The sequence below is a fragment of the Muntiacus reevesi genome, chromosome X (assembly GCF_963930625.1).
Source record: "Muntiacus reevesi chromosome X, mMunRee1.1, whole genome shotgun sequence".
NCBI lineage: Eukaryota > Metazoa > Chordata > Mammalia > Artiodactyla > Cervidae > Muntiacus > Muntiacus reevesi.
In genome coordinates, this window is record NC_089271.1 from 46,024,232 (window position 1) to 46,041,495 (window position 17,264).

At 35.9% G+C, this 17,264-nt stretch overlaps 1 protein-coding gene and 1 pseudogene across 3 annotated transcripts in view; one reads left to right on the top strand and one right to left on the bottom strand.

Annotated features, from left to right (window-relative positions):
* Window positions 1-17,264, bottom strand: part of MTMR8 (myotubularin related protein 8) — a 227,697-nt gene that overhangs the window by 159,959 nt on the left and 50,474 nt on the right. For all 3 annotated transcript variants that reach the window (XM_065916129.1, XM_065916128.1, XM_065916127.1), the window contains exon 2: window positions 2,312-2,434. In XM_065916129.1, the coding sequence (XP_065772201.1) occupies window positions 2,312-2,434 (123 nt within the window). The remainder of the gene's footprint in view (window positions 1-2,311; window positions 2,435-17,264) is intronic.
* Window positions 13,831-14,430, top strand: LOC136153805 (short coiled-coil protein B pseudogene; annotated as a pseudogene).

The window sequence follows — 17,264 nt, forward strand, 5'->3', positions numbered from 1 at the left end:
TACAAATTCTAAAACCTCTAGTCCTGGAATTAAAATGTAACTAGAAATATTACAAGGAAAATTTCCCTTCCACATCTTAGACTCTAGTGACAGTAAAGAAGAAATGAAGGAAATTTTTACCTAAGTGACTCAGGGAATAAGTAGAAACTATAAGACTAAGGACTAAAATAACTATACATAAGCACAGTACTGTAGTTAAGAAAGCTATTTCCCATGGGAGTATAGGTACATAACTCTGATTTTAAAAAAATATGAAGGATTATTAAATCTTTAGCTTCATCATCCCTGCTCATGCTAATGCAGCAAAAAAGACATGTATGGAAAAGGAACTGGTACAAGAAACTCTATACAAATAATGCAAGTCTCTCTTTATAATTTCAGAATGCCATGGAATCATGGCTTTACATTTTTAGTCTTTGATGTTCTCCTCCTATCTGTGTCTTTGATGTTTCCTGCCACTAAAGCCTAACTGTACTCTTTTCATTTTCTGGACTTCCTGACCTGTACCTGGAATGGCCTTCCTATCATCATTGTATTTTCCTTTCCTCCATCTCACACAGTCTATGCCCCAGCTCCCATTTATTTTGAAAAGAAATCTCTTTCAGGAAATCTTTTAATCATATCCATCATCTAAGAATGGGGTAGATGCAGGACTATTCACATGTTCCAAGAAGGAATTTTCCATCTTAGTGTCTGTCTTAACTATTTTGTCAAACTTAATTCCTGTTATGGCAGTTTTGAAGGGCCAAAAAGCTACTGATAATGTAACAGGAATTAATATATCAAATTTCAAGAAAATCAAAGCCCTCCTGATCAATATGGTAGATCTATGTTTGAGCAGTAAAACACTGATCATTGAGAACAGGTGCCAGGCAAAAAACTGGTGAGTTAAAAAGAGGCAGAAAGTACAACAGACTAAGGCTGGAAAGAGCTTCATTAACAGTACTAACTGGGTAAATATGCCTCCTTTGACATATAGCAAGTTAACATAAGTTCTCCCTTTCTGATCTAGTCCATTAGATTTGAAATAATACCCAGTAGAAACAAATTTGGAGATGAATGCTGTCTGTAAATGCAGGTAGAAAGGGGAAAGGCTCATGACACAGTACTAAAGAACTAGTTCCCAACTATTAGAAATTAAAGAGTCCTTACTAATTACATAATCTAACCACCTCATGTTACAGATGAGGAAACTGAAGCCCAGAAAGCAAGAGTCACTTGCCCAAGTTCATATAGCCAGTTAGTGTACAACTGAATCTAGCTAAAACCAACTTTCCTGATTCTTCTTTTCTCAATCCTTTCATCATACCAACATGAACAAGATATAATGTCATATGGGGAAAGTTATGGTATTTTTAAAATAAAGGAAGTATTAAAATACTTTTTAAAAATGTATAGTCTGTTTAATTCATATTATACTTATATAATAGTCTCTATCATGTGCCAGACATGATTTTAGGTACAACATTAACTTTTTTATTCCTATAACCAGGCATTATCATTTCCTTTATTTTACAGATGAGGGAAGTGAGCCTCAGAGAAGTTAAGTAACTTGCCCAAGGTTACAAAGGTAGTAAATGTTGAAGCTGAAGCTGGGATTTCACCCTGAACACACTAGCTCTAGTCTTAATTGCTGTGCTATGCCATATACCAGAAGCATGTTTTACTTGTTACAGAGGTCTAAGCATAACTCTAGCTAATGATTAAGATTAAATGATGATACTTTAGGATGAGTAAGGCATAAAGTAATGTAAAGTAATGTTAGCAGTGCTAAACTAATTACAGCATATTATTTAAAGATGTAACAATGTACACACACACATACCACTCTGTCTTAGGTCAGACAGCTGGTCTATATTATTGATACCCAAAATATAGTCCATGGGCCACCAGCATCACCTGAGAGCATTCTAGAAATTTGAAATCTTAGGCCTGAGATTCTGCATTTTTAACAAGCTCCCAGGTAATACAGATGTTCTTAGTTGTTGAACCACATTTTATGTGTAGCAAGGTTTTAAATTACTTCAGGATGCTTACCAAGTAGGCATCTTGAAAATAAGTAGAGACCACTTTACCTAAAAATATTGAGGAAAAGTCTCATATAGTTTAAAATGACTATAGTCAACAACTTGAGGGAAGAGAAATCATATGATTCAATTTATGAAAAGACCCACCCAGAATAGAGTCTTTGAAGAAAAGGTTTTATAGCAGTTTAACTGTTAACTGAAATTTCAAAAAACTACCATGTGAGAAAGCATGTATACAAAATTCTTCAACACTCTTTGATATTTCTTCTTATGAACATACATACCCATGTCTCTTTTCGGGCTGCACCAGAAGCTTCCACATAGATCAGGTGGGTTGCAGTAAGATACAGACTTCCATTAGCTGGTTTCTTACCTATATAACGATCCAGTAATTTCACATTTTCTACCTGTTATAAGGGTGGGGTGGAGAAAAATGCTGATTAAGTTACCAACTCACCATCTGTGATTAAAGTGGGGGTAATTCAAAGTAAGACAAATGGTCTTAATTTACTACAAAACTTTGAGTTTTTCTAGTTTCTGTCAAGGTAGCAAACTAGTATGATCTGTGTTCCTTTTCCCTAAATCAACCATGAAGAAACTATAAAAGTGAGAGGGAAACATGGATTCTAAGAAGGATTAAAATTCTAGATGATGTTACTATGATGGGGTAGATGTGTGTAGAAGATAAATAGGACATGGACAAGGTACTAATCTTATTGGAGGGAAGTGGCAGTTATTGTATATGGAAAAATCAATAGGGGTAAATAACATGAGATTAGATCTTAAGTTTAAGATCTTATGTTAAAATGCAAGAAAGTAGAATATATAACTTTCTAAAAAGCAGGAGAAAGTTGATTTATCCCAATGGAAAGTAGAAAGAAAAAAAAAAACCCAAAAGGGTACCATAAATGGAAATTATAAAATTAAATGCCAGAAATAAGTCCTAATACAAGAGAAATCACAAAAAATATATACAAATTAAACTTACTAATTGAAAGACAGACTTGTAAAGTGAATTAAAACAAATACTCAAAAATACTCAGTCTAAAAGATATATACCTAAAATAAAGAGATGTAAACAAGTTGAAAATAAAAAGATGGGAAAGATATACTAGACAAATATGAACAAAGCTTGAGTAGCATTCTTAAAATCTGACAAAAGAGAATTAAGAGACAAAGAACAACAGGACAAAATACATCTTGCATCATGTACTTGCTTATAGCAGAATTGCAGAGACAAAGGAAACACTTGGCTATTTTAACACTTTAGTTAGGAATTGATAGATTAAACATGCAAAAACAAAAAACAAAGATGAATAGAGATACAGAATACTTTACAGTACAACTACAAATTTCAAGTTATTAGATATACAGAGAACTCTATATCCAACAAATAAAGAACATAAAATCATTCAAGACAAATAATAAAACACTTATAAAAAGACATCATGACAATGTCTGTAAAGGAAGACTCAATAAATTCCAAAGCTTGATATCACACAGTCTGCATTCTTAAACCATGATACAATGACATTAGAAATTAATAACAGAATAATAGACAAAGTTAGCATATATTAGGAAACAAATACCATATTATTAAATTAGCCTTGGGTTAAAAGCAAACCATAAATGAATTAATAAATATGTAAAATTGAAAAATAATAAAACACAACAAATGAAAAATTGTGGGACACAGTTGAAGCATAACTAAGAAGGAAATGTACAGCTTTAAGTACACTTATTATGAAACAAGAAATATTAATAAACTAGTTAATCATCCAATACAATGAAGAAAGCAAAAGAACAGAGAAAAAAGACAAATCACAGAAATTAAAAAGCAGATAATCACCCCCCACATACACACCAAAAAATAAACAACAGAAAAGATAAACAAAATTAGAATTTAATTCTATAAAAAGGTTAATAGATCTTTGAGAAGACTGACCAGGAAAAAAAGATGGGAAGAGGCAGATACACAAAATACAGAATGTAAAAGGAAAAACAATGTAACAAATTTTTTTAAATGAGAATATTACGAACAATATGCTAATACATTGAAAAACCTACATGAAATGAAAAAATTCCAAGGAAAATCCCTTAGGTCCAAAGGGATTTGATAGTTAAATCTACCAAACTTCCATGAAACAAACTATCTTATACAATTGATTCCAGTGTTAGAAAAAGAATGACAGTTAGTCTATTTTATTTATGAGGCTAGCATAATCTTAATTCTAAAACAAAACAGACAACTATAAGAGATGAAAATTTATACCATTTCACTTATGAAATATAGAAAAAAATTCAAATAAAATTATTTAGTGAATCAACAATATATTTTCAAAAATATATTCATTTGATCAGGTAAATTTAACTCAAGGAAGCAAAGAGAGTTCAACACTAAAAAACTTCAAAGGAATACATCACATGAATAAATTAAAAGAGAAAAATCAAATGATTTACCTCAACTGATAGAGAAAAATCCTTTTGAGTTCACTTTTATTTATGATGCTAACCCTTAGTGAATTAGGAACAGAAGTAAACATCCACAACTTGGTAAAGATTATATATTAAAAGCCTACAAAGAATGTCATGTGTAATGGAGAAACTAAATGCTTTACTTAAAAATCACAAACAAGATAAAGTGGACCTATCTATCACTGCTACTCTTTTAAATATCCTGCTGCGGCTGCTGCTAAGTCACTTCAGTCGTGTCTGACTCTGTACGATCCCATAGACGGCAGCCCACAAGGCTCCGCCGTCCCTGGGATTCTCCAGGCAAGGACATTTCCTTCTCCAATGCATGGGTTAACATTTCCTTCTCCAACGCATGAAAGTGAAAAGGGAAAGTGAAGTCACTCAGTTGTGTCCGATTCTTTGCGACCCCATGGACTGTAGCCTACCAGGCTCCTCTGTCCACGGGATTTTCCAGGCAAGAGTACTGGGGTGGGTTGCCATTGCCTTCTCCGTTAAATATCCTAGTCAATACAATAAGAAAAAAAGAGGGGGGAAAGTAAGAAATACAAGGACTGAAAGTCAAACACTGTATCTGGCACCATTTACTGAAAGATAACCTTCCCAACAAAGGTTTTTTCTTTCTACAAAGAAAAAAAAAAAAAAAAGAATCAGCAAACTATTAGAATTCAGCAAGGTTTCTAGATAAAATGTCAATCTACAAAACTCAAATGTTTCTCTATACAAGCAATGACCATAAATAAAACACCATTCACAGTGGCAACAACACCATGTAGAATCCAGGAATTAGCCCAATCAAGCATATATGATACTTTTACAGAGAAAACTTTAAAACTCTAATATAAGAAATTGAAGACAACTTAAAGAAATGAAGAGGCATCCATTCTCTTGGATGGGGTAACTTAATTTTATAAAGATGGAAATTATTGTCCAAATTAATCTATAAATTCAATGCAATTTCAGTTAAATTTCAAAATGGATTTCCATACATTTATTCTAAATTTTTAAATAGAAGACTATAACCCCATAAATAGCTAAATAAATCTTAAAAGAGAAGAGTGAAGAAAGGAAGATCTGCTCTACTAGATATTAAGATATACCCAAAGTAATAGGGTAAAAAAAAAGAAAGCTTGAAGTACTAGTAAAAAACTATACAAATAGATCATTGATAAAGGCTCACAGTTGAAAGGCAAACTTGTGTATGAATGGGCACTTCATATAGGATAAACGTGGCACTACTAATTATGAACAAAAGATATAAGTACTTAGCAAATGTGTGGGGAAAACTGTATCAATACATGAAGAAAAATAAAACTAGATCCCTATGTATTACCATATGCAAAAGTGTAATCTAGATATATCTATATGTAAGAATAAAAACTATAAAGTTACTAGAAAATGCAAAATATGTCAGATCGAGAGACAGGAAAAGACTTGAAAAATCAATCAATAACAGAATGGGAGAAAATATATAAAATGTCTAAAACTAACAATAGATCATTATCTAGACTATATAAGGGACTCCTGTAATTCAATGAAAAAAATACAGAAGCTCTAATAAAAAACTGGGCAAAAATATAAGAACAGGCAAGTTACAGAATAGGAAATCCAATAGGCATAGAACCATGAAGAGACACTCAAAATACTGGTAATTACATAAGTGAAAATTAAAACTACAAGATATTTCTTTAAGTCTGTAAGACTGGAAAAAACTGGAAGGCTAGAAAATGCCACATGTCAGTAGGGTGTTGGGGATAAAAGAACCCTCATCTGTTACAACTGTCAGGGGGTGACAGGGTATAGACAGATTGAGATCACTCTGGAGATCAATCTGGTACTACATAATTAAAAGTAACAAAGTACACTCCATGATCCAGATATTCTATTCCTGAAAATGAACCCAAAGAAGTTTTCATATAGGTCCTAAAGAGGACACATACAATACAGAACATTTTCATCACAGGGAGAATAGATAATTCAAAATGTACTGTGGAATTAAGCAGGTATTAGAAGCAATGGGTGGATTTAATTCAGATGACCATTATATCTACTTCTGTGGTCAAGAATCCTTTGGAAGAAATGGAGTAGCCCTCATAGTCAACAAAAGAGTCTGAAATGCAGTACTTGGGTGCAATTTTTTCATCACAAGGAGAATACATAATTCAAGATGTAGTACAGCATTAAGCAGGTATTAGAAGCAATGGGTGGATTTAATTCAGATGACCATTATATCTACTGCTGTGGGCAAGAATCCTTTGGAAGAAATGGAATAGCCCTCATAGTCAACAAAAGAGTCTGAAATGCAGTACTTGGGTGCAATCTCAGAAATGACAGAATAATCTTGGTTCATATCCAAGGCAAACCATTCAACATCACAGTAATACAAGTCTATGCCCCAAACACTAATGCTGAAGAAGCTAAAGTTGACCAGCCCTATGAAGACCTACAACACTTTTTAGAACATCAAAGAATATATCCTTTTCATCATAGGTTATTGGAATGCAAAAGTAGGAGGTCAAGAGATACTTCCAAAACAGGCAAGTTTGGCCTTGGCATACAAAATGAAGCAGGGCAAAGGATAATAGAGTTTTGCTAAGAGAACACACTGGTTATAGCAAACACTCTGTTGCAATAACACAGAGATGACTCTACACATGGATGTAACCAGAAAGTCAATACCAAAATCACATTATATTCTTTGCAGCCAAAGATGCAGAACTTCTTCTATACAGTCAGCAAAAACAAGACCTGGAGCTGACTGTGGCTCAGATCATGAGTTCCTTATTGCATAACTCAGGCTTAAATTGAAGAAAATAGGGAAAACTAGGCCATTCAGGTATGACCTAAATCAAATTCCTTATTACTACACAGTAGAGGTGACAAATAGAATCAAGGAATTAGATCTGGTAGACGGAGTGTCTGCGGAACTATGGACGAAGGTTGGTAAAACTGCACCAGGAGGCAGTGACCAAAATCATCCCCTAGGAAAAGAAATTCAAGGCAAAATGTTTGTCTGAGAAGGCTTTACGATTAGCTGAGAAAAGAAGATAAGTGAAAGACAAGGGAGAAAGGGAAAGATATACTCAACTGAATGCAGAGTTCGAGAGGATAGCAAGGAGAGATAAGAAGGCCTTCTTATATGAACAATGCAAAGAAATAGAGGAAAACAATAGAATGGGAAAGACTAGAGATTTCTTCAATAAAATTAGTGATATCAAGGGAAAATTGTTGCAAGGATGAGCACGATAAAGAGCAGAAACAGTAAGGACCTAACAGAAGCAGAAGAGGATAAGAGGTGGCAAGAATATACACGAGAATTGTACAAGAAAGGTCTTGATGACCCAGATAACCACAATAGTGTGGTCATTCAACTAGAGCCAGACATCCTGAAATGTGAAGACAAGTAAGCCATAGGAAGTATTACTACAAACAAAGTTAGTGGAGATGATAGAATTCTAGCTGAGCTATTTCAAATCCTAAAATATGATGATGTTAAAGTGCTGCACTCAATATGCCACAAATTTGGAAAACTCATTAGTGGCCACAGCATTGGAAAAGGTTATTTTTCATTCAAATCCCAAAGGACAATGTGAAAGAATGTTCAAACTACTGTACAATTGCACTCATTTCATATCCTAGCAAGGTTTTGTTCAAAATCTTTCAAGCCAGGCTTCAGCAGTATATGAAACAAGAACTTCCAGATGTACAAGCTGGGTTTTGAAGGGCAGAGGAAACAGAGATCAAATTGCCATTATTCACTGAATCATGGAGAAAGCAAAAGAATTCCAGAGAAAATTCTGCTTCATTGATTAGACTAAGGCCTTTGTGTGGATGAAAACAAACTGGAAAATTCTAAAAGAGATGGGAGTACCAGACCACATTACCTGTCTCCTGAGAAAACTGTATGAGGGTGAAGAAGCAACAGTTAGAACCGGACATGGACTGGTTCCAAATTGGGAAAGGAGTATGTCAAGGCTGTATATCATCACCCTGCTTATTTAACTTAAGTAGAGTACATCTGTGCAAAATGCTTGGCTGGATGAATCACAAGCTGAAATCAAGATTGCCAGAAGAAATATCAATAACCTCAGATATGCAGATGATACCATTCTAACGGCAAAAATTGAAGAGGAACTAAAGAGACTCTTGATGGGGGTGAAAGAGGAGAGTGGAAAAAGCTGGCTTAAAACACAACATTCAAAAAACTAAGATCATGGCATCTGGTCCCATCTCTTCATGCCAAATAGAAGAGGAAAATGTGGAGGCAGACAGATTTTTCTTTTCTTGGCTCCAAAATCCCTGTGGACAGTGACTGCAGCCATGAAATTAAAAGACTCTTGCTCCTTGGATGGAAATCTATGACAAACCCACACAGGATGTTAAAAAGCAGAGATATCACTTTGCCAACCAAGGTCCATATAATCAAAGCTATGGCTTTTCCAGTAGTCATGTATGTATGTGAGAGTTAGTCCATAGAGAAAGCTGAGCACCAAAGAATTGATGCCTTCTGCTTGTGGTGCTGAAGAAGACTCTTGAGAGTCTCCTGGACAGCAAGGAAATCAAACCAGTCAATCCTAAAGAAAATCAAACCTAAATATTCATTGGAAGGACTGTTCATGCAGTTGAAGCTCCAATACTTTGGCCACCTGATGCGAAGAGTCAACTCATTGGAAAAGAATGATGGTGGGAAACACAGAAGGCAAAAGGAGAAGGGGATGGCAGAGGATGAGGTCCTTAGATAGCATCACTGACTCAATGGACATGAATTTGAGCAAACTCCGGGAGACAGTGGAGGACAGAGGAGCGTAGCATGCTACAGTTCATGGAGTCCCAAAGAGTAGGACACAAGTTAATATGTGAACAAGAAAAGGAGCAATAGGTTAGAGGTAAACATAGCAACATGAATAGATCCAAAAAGTACACTGCTTAGTGAAAAAATAAGAAACAGATTGAAATACTGAAGATATCACTAGTTACCTAAATACAAATTCAGGCAACTCCATCATGTTTTGAAGGATATATTCAAATATTCAGTTGAGTTTAGTTGCTCAGTCTTGTCTCACTCTTTGCAACCCTATGGACCACAGCACGTCAGGCTTCCCTGTCCATTACCAACTGCTGGAGCTTGCTCAAATTCATATCCATCGAGTCAGTGATGCCATCCAACCAACTCATCCTCTGTCATCCCGTTCTCCTGCCTTCAGTCTTTCCCATCATGAGGGTCTTTTCAAATTAGTCAGTTCTTCGCATCAGGTGGCCAAAGTATTGGAGTTTCAGCTTCAGCATCAGTCCATCCAGTGAATATTCAGGATTGATTTCCTTTAGGACAGACTGGCTGGATTTCCTTGCAATCCAAGAGACTATCAAGAGACTTCTCCAACACCACAGTTCAAAACCATCAATTATTTGGCGCTCAGCTTTCTTTATACTCCAACTCTCATATCAATACATGACTACTGGAAAAACCATAGCTTTGACTAGATGGACTTTTGTCAGAAAGTAATGTTTCTGCTTTTTAATATGCTGTCTAGGTTGGTCATAAGTTTTCTTCCAAGGAGCAAGCTTTTTTTAACTTCATGACTGCAGTCACCATCTGAAGTGATTTTGGGATCCAAGAATGTAAAGTCTGCCACTTTTTCCACTGTTTCCCCATCTATTTGCCATGAAGTGATGGTACCACATGCCATGACCTTAGTTTTTATATTCTGAGTTTTAAGCCAGCTTTTTCATTCTCTTCTTTCACTTTCATCAAGAGGCTCTTCAGTTCTTCTTCACTTTCTGCCATAAGGGTGGTGTCATCTGTGTATGTGAAGTTATTGATATTTCTCCTGGCAGTCGTGATTCCAGCTTGTGCTTCATCCAGCCTGGCATTTCACATGATGTACTCTGCATATAAGTTAAATAAGCAGGGGAACAATATACAGCCTTGACGTACTCCTTTTCCAATTTGCAACCAATCTGTTGTTCCATGTCCAGTTCTAACTATTGCTTCTTGACCTGCATACAGATTTTTCAGAAGGGAGGTAAGGTGCTTTGGTATTCCCATCTCTTTAAGAATTTTCCACAGTTTTTCGTGATCCACACAGGCAAAGGCTTTGGTGTAGTCAACAAAAGAGAAGTACATGTTTTTCTGGAACTCTCTTGCTTTTTCTATGCTCCAACGGATGTTGGCAACTTGCTCTCTGGTTCCTCTGCCTTTTCTAAATCCAGCTTGAACATCTGGAAGTTCTTGGTTCATGTGCTGCTGAAGCCTGGCTTGGAGAATTTTGAGATTACTTTGCTAGCATGTGAGATGAGTACAACTGTGCTATAGTTTCAACATTCTTTGGCATTGCCTTTCTTTGGGATTAGAATGAAAACTGACCTTTTCCACTCCTGTGGAAACTGCTGAGCTTTCCAAATTCACTGGTATATTGAGTGTAACACTTTCACAGCATCATCTTCTAGGACTTGAAATAGCTCAGCTGGAATTCCATCACCTCCACTAGCTTTGTCCGTAGTGAAGCTTCTTAAGGCCCACTTGATTTTGCATTCAAGGATGTCTGGCTCTAGGTGAGTGATCACACCATTGTGGCTATCTGGGTTGTGAAGATCTTTTTCACACAGTTCTTCTGTGTATTCTTGCCACCTCTTCTTAATATCTTCTGCTTCTGTTAGGTCCATACTGTTTCTGTCCTTTATTGTGCCATCTTTGCATGAAATATTCCCTGGTATCTCTTAATATTCTTGAAGAGACCTCTAGTCTTTCCCATTCTGTTGTTTTCCTCTATTTCTTTGCATTGATCACTGAGGAAGGCTTTCTTATCTCTCCCTGATATTCTTTATAATCCTGCATTCAGATGGGTATATCTTTCCTTTTCTCCTTTGCCTTTAACTTCTCGTCTTTTCTCAGCTATTTATAAGGCCTCCTCAGACAACCTTTTTCCTTTCCTCAGACAACCGAATTTTTTTCCCTTGTGGATGGTCTTGATCATTGCCTCCTGTACAATGCCACGAATCTCTGTCCAAGCTTAATGAGAAAGTTACATCAAAAGCTGCGATAGGCCAAAAGCTAAGCCTCTTGGGTCAACCAGTTAGCCAAGTTATAAACTGAAAGAAAAAGATCTTGAAGGAAATTGAGTGCTATTCCAGTAGTCACACGAATGATAATAAAGATAAACAGTCTTATTGCTAATATGGAGAATGTTTGAGAACTCTGGATAGAAGATCAAGCCAGTCACAACATTCCCTAAAACCAAAGCACAATCCAGGGAAAGACTCGAACTCTCTTCAAGTCTTCAAAGGCTGAGAGAGGAAGCTGCAGAAGAGTGAAGCTAGCAGAGGTTGATTCATGAGGTCTAAGGAAAGAAGCCATCAGTTTATTTCAGTTCAGCTCAGTCACTCACTTATGTCCGACTCTGTGTGATCCCATGGACTGCAACATGCCAGGCCTCCCTGTCCATCACCAACTCTCGGAGTTTACTCAAACTCATGTCCATTGAGTCACTGATGCCATCCAACCATCTCATTCTCTGGCATCCTTCTCCTCTTGCCTTCAATCTTTCCCAACATCAGGGTATTTTCAAATAAGTCAGCTCTTCACATCAGGTGGCCGAAGTCTTGGAGCTTCAGCTTCAGTATAAGTCCTTCCAATGAATATTCAGGACTGATTTCCTTTAGGATGGACTGGTTGGATCTCCTTGCTGTCCAAGGGACTCTCAAGAGTCGTCTCCAACACCACAGTTCAAAAGCATCAATTCTTCGGTGCTCAGCTTTCTTTATAGTCCAACTCTCACATCCATACAAGACTATTGGAAAAACCATAGCTTTGATTAGATGGACCTTTGTTGGCAAATTAAATGTCTCTGCTTTTTAATATGCTGTCTAGTTTGGTCATAACTTTTCTTTCAAGGAGTAAGTGTCCTTTAATTTCATGGCTGCAGTCACCATCTGCAGTGATTTTGGAGCCCAAAACAAAGCCTGTCACTGTTTCCCCATCTATTTGCCATGAAGTGATGGGATCAGATGCCATGATCTTAGTTTTCTGAATATTCAGTTTTAAGCCAACTTTTTCACTTTCCTCTTTCACTTTCATCAAGAGCCTCTTTAGTTCTTCTTTGCTTTCTGCCATAAGGGTGGTGTCATCTGCATATCTGATATGCATGTCATCTGCATATTTCTTCTAGAAATCTCTATTCCAGCCTGTGCTTCATCCAGCCCAGTGTTTCTCATGATGTACTGTGCATGCAAGTTAAATAAGCAGGGTGACAAGATACAGCCTTGACATACTCCTTCCCTGATTTGGAACAAGGTTGCTGTTCCACGTCCAATTCTAACTGTTGCTTCCTGACCTGCATACAGACTTCTCAAGAGGCAGGTCAGGTGGTCTGGTATTCCCATCTCTTTCAGAATTTTCCACAGTTTTTCGTGATCTACGCAGTCAAAGGCTTTGGCATAGCCAATAAAGCAGAAATAGATGCTTTTCTGCAACTCTCTTGCTTTTTCTATGATCCAACAGATGTTGGCAATTTGATCTCTGGTTCCTCTGCTTTTTCTAAATTCAGCTTGAACATCTGGAAGTCATGGTTCATGTACTGTTGAAGCCTGGCTTGGAGAATTTTGAGCACTACTTTACTAGCATGTGAGATGAGTGCAATTTTGTGGTAGTCTGAGCATTCCTTGGCAATGTCTTTCTTTGGGACTGGAATGAACACTGACCTTTTCCAGTCCTGTGGCCACTGCTGAGTTTTCCAAATTTGTTCTCCACAACATAAAAGTACAAGGTAAAGCAGCAAGTGTAAATGTATTAATAGAAGATACAACAAATTATCCAGAAGACCTAGCTAAAATAATAAGTAAAGGTGGCTACACTAAACGATAAATCTTCAGTGTAGATGAAACAACCTTATTTTGGAAGATGATGCTATCTAGCAACTTCAGAGCTAGAAAGAAGTCAGTGCCTGGCTTCAGATTTCAAAGGACATATTGACTCTCTTGTTAGGACCTAATGCAGCTTGTATTTTTAAATTGAAGTCAATGTTCATTTAAATTCCGAAAATCCTAGGGCCTTTAAGCATTATACTATGTATACTCTGTGCTCTATAAATGGAACAAAAAACCTGGACAATACCACATCCGTTTACAACATGGTTCACTGAATATTTTAAACCCACTGTTGAGACCTACTATTCAGAAAAAGATTCCTTTCAAAATATTATTGCTCAGGTGCCAGTTATTCCAAGTGTCCAGGCCTGAGGTGTCCTCCTAATTCCTCCCCCTGCCAGCACCTCAAACGGCAGACCACTCATCAAGAATTCTGTATCCAAGACCTGAAAATATGTTACTTAAGACGATGAATGCTGACATAGATGCAGTTGATGCTGAAAATTAGGTGGAATTAGAGGAAAAAACATTACTTATTAATCAAGGGTTGAATTTCCCCCACACACTTGAAGACCTCTCTGCAAGAGTAGATGCAGTTAGGGAAGAAAATCTGAAGCTAAAATCAGAAAATCCAGTTCTTAGACAATATATAGAAAACCTCATGACAGAGTCTAGTGTTTTTCAAACAACTGAAAGAAAAAGCAAAAGAAGTAAGGGATTGATATCCATTATGTCTCTGTGGAATTGCTGCTGATCTTTTTTCCTTTAAAACTTGGATAGATTCCAAAAGTTATAGGACTATCATTTGTGGCTTCACTGAGTATTTATAAACATGCCAGATCTGGGCAAAATTAAAAGCATAACAGAAGACTTCTATGAGTTTGTGTATTATGTTAGTCTATGAAAACATGCAAATGTATTGTAGAGACTTTACAATTAGTAATGCATAAATTTATGATACTTGAAAATGAATGTTATATCAAATTTGCTTTTATTTATAGGTTTAGCTTTCTCTTTTACTGTAGACATAGACACACAAGAAAATAAAAACCTTGTTGCAACAAAGTGACCAAAATTATACTGAATGCACACCTTTCTGTACCCTGTCCACCACTGTGTGCCTCTTCTCTGTTTGCTTTCTTCCCATTTTCCTTCCTCTAAGGAAAAAAATGGTTTCACATTTGTAAAAAGTAATTTCAGTAGTTACTCATCTAGGAGAGGAATCAAAACTTCTAATTGCTGAAAATTAACCAAAATAAAATACTTTCTTATTTAGGGCTTATTTGTTATGTTTAGTAGTAAGATAGGATAGTTGGTTTCTCTTTAATCAATTGAAAATGGAGACTCTAAAAATGAAGATTTTTCTTTGAATTATCATATTGGGAAGATTTGTTGTTAAAAACTTCCTTTGCACAAAATAACCTATGTGGTATCTAAAAAGATGAGCTCTGGTTGTTGTTTCTTTGAAATATAAAATTTTGCAGAAAAATATAAATAGGCTGGGAAAAGCACTTGGTAAGTACCTATAACCAACTCCAAATGTTTTTACTCAAGATTTCTGTTATCTCTAGCACAGATTAGATTGTGGGGGGACTATATAAGAAAATGGATTAAGTTTGGTTAGCCTTATATAAACCACACTTGGAAGAAAATAAAGTTTGGTCTCAGGTTTAATAATTAGCAGATCAACTTGGCAAAGTCCCTTAAGAGTATATTAGTATCAAAATCATGAACAAAATGGGAGAACTTTACATGTATACTAATTGATGCTTCCTCAGTATTTTATCACGCTACTGCCAGAATTTTCTGTAAACACAACTACTGGTTTACAGTTTTAGTCAGTTAACAGTTCATTGTTTGTTTGTTTGTTAATTTACTTTGTAGATTCCATTTGATAAGGAAACTGGTATCAGAAGTAATGTTAAAATGCTAAATAGGAAAAGAGATCCACTAATATAGTTTATGGTTATTAAATTTTAAGCTAATGATGGAATAATCTTATGTTTGTATTGGTGTAAGATTTGATGGCTTTAGCTGTATGAATATGTAATAGTCATACATAAACATTTTTCAACTCTGACATAATTTTCAAACATTTAAAATTGTGTTGCAGTCATGCTTTGCTGTTTAATAAAAAACAGTCTCAAAAATATATTATTACTCACTAAAATTGCACCCAGTCAACCAAGAACTCCGATGAATGTGTACATGATTCATGTTGTTTTAAATCTGCTAACACAACATCCCTTCTGCAGCCCATATATCAAGAAATCATTCAGATTTTTAGAGCCTATTATTTAAGAGATATATTTTGTAAGGCTATAGCTGCCATAGATAGTGATTATCTGATGGATATGTTCAAAGTAAGTGGAAATCCTTCTGGAAAGGATACACCATTCTAGGTACCACTAAGGACATTCATGATTCATGGGAAGAGAACAAAATATCAACATTATCAGGAGTTTGGAAGTTAATCATCACGAATGACTTTAAGGGGATCAAGACTTCAGTAACTGCAGATGTGATGGAAATATCAAGAACACCAGAATTTGAAGTGGGGGCTAAAGATGTGACTGAATTATTGTATTAAGTGAAGTAGGTCAGAGAAAGACACATATTACATGATATCACTTGTATGATACAAATGAATGTATTTTCAAAACAGAAATCGACTCAGAAATAGAAAACAAACTTATTATTACCAAAAGGGACAATGGAACAGTGGGAGAGGAGGAGAGACAAATTAGGAGTTTGGCATTAACATATATACACCATTATATATAAAATAGTTAAACAAGAAGGACCCGCTGTATAGCATATGGAACTATACTCAATATCTTGTAATAACTTACAGTGTAAAAGAATTTGAAAAAGAATGTACATATGTGTGTGTGTATAACTGAATCACTTTGAAATATGCTTGAAATACAACATTGCAAATTAACTATTCTTCAATAAAACAGAAAAGTTATCCCCCAAAATTTGACTAAATTGCTGCAATCTCACAATAAAACTTTAACAAAGGAGGAGATGCGTCTTATGGATGAGCAAAAAATATGGTTTCTGGAGATGGAAATGACTCTTGGTGAAGGAGCTGTGAAGATTCTTGAAATTACAGCAAAGGATTTAGAGTATTATATAAACAACTGATTAAGCAGCGGCAGGATTTGAGACGGTTGGCTCTACTTGTGAAAGAAGTTCTAAAGTGTATAAAATGCTATCAAATAGCACTGTATGCTACAAAGAAATTGTTCACGAAAGAAAGAGTCAATCAGTGTGGCAAATTTCATTGTTGTCTTATTTTAGGAAATTACCAAAGCCTTTAGTAACCCTGATCAGTCAGTAACCACCAACATCAAGGCAAGAAAACTATGAATTGCTGAAGGCTCAGATGATGTCTAGCAAGTTTTAAATAATAAAGTGAAAGTGAAAGTCGCTCAGTCATGTCCGACTCTTTGTAATCCCATGGACTATACAGACCATGGCACTCTCCAGGCCAGAATACTGGAGTGGGTAGCCCTTCCCTTCTCCAGGGGATCTCCTCAACCCAGGGATCGAATCCAGGTCTCCCACATTGCAGGCAGATTTTTTACCCGCTGAGCCACAAGGGAAGCCCAAGAATATTGGAGTGGATAGCCTCTCCCTTCTCTAGCAGATCTCCCTGATCCAGGAATCGAATCAGGGTCTCCTGCATTTCAGGCGATTCCTTACCAACTGAGGTATCAGGGAAGCCCTTAAATAATAAAGTATATCTAAATTAAGGTATATACACTGTTTTATTAGATAAAATGCTTTATCACACACTTAGTAGACTAAAATATAGTATAAACAAAATTTTACATGCACTGAGAAACAAAAAAAGATAAATGTGACTTGTTTTATTGTGATACTCATTTCATTGCT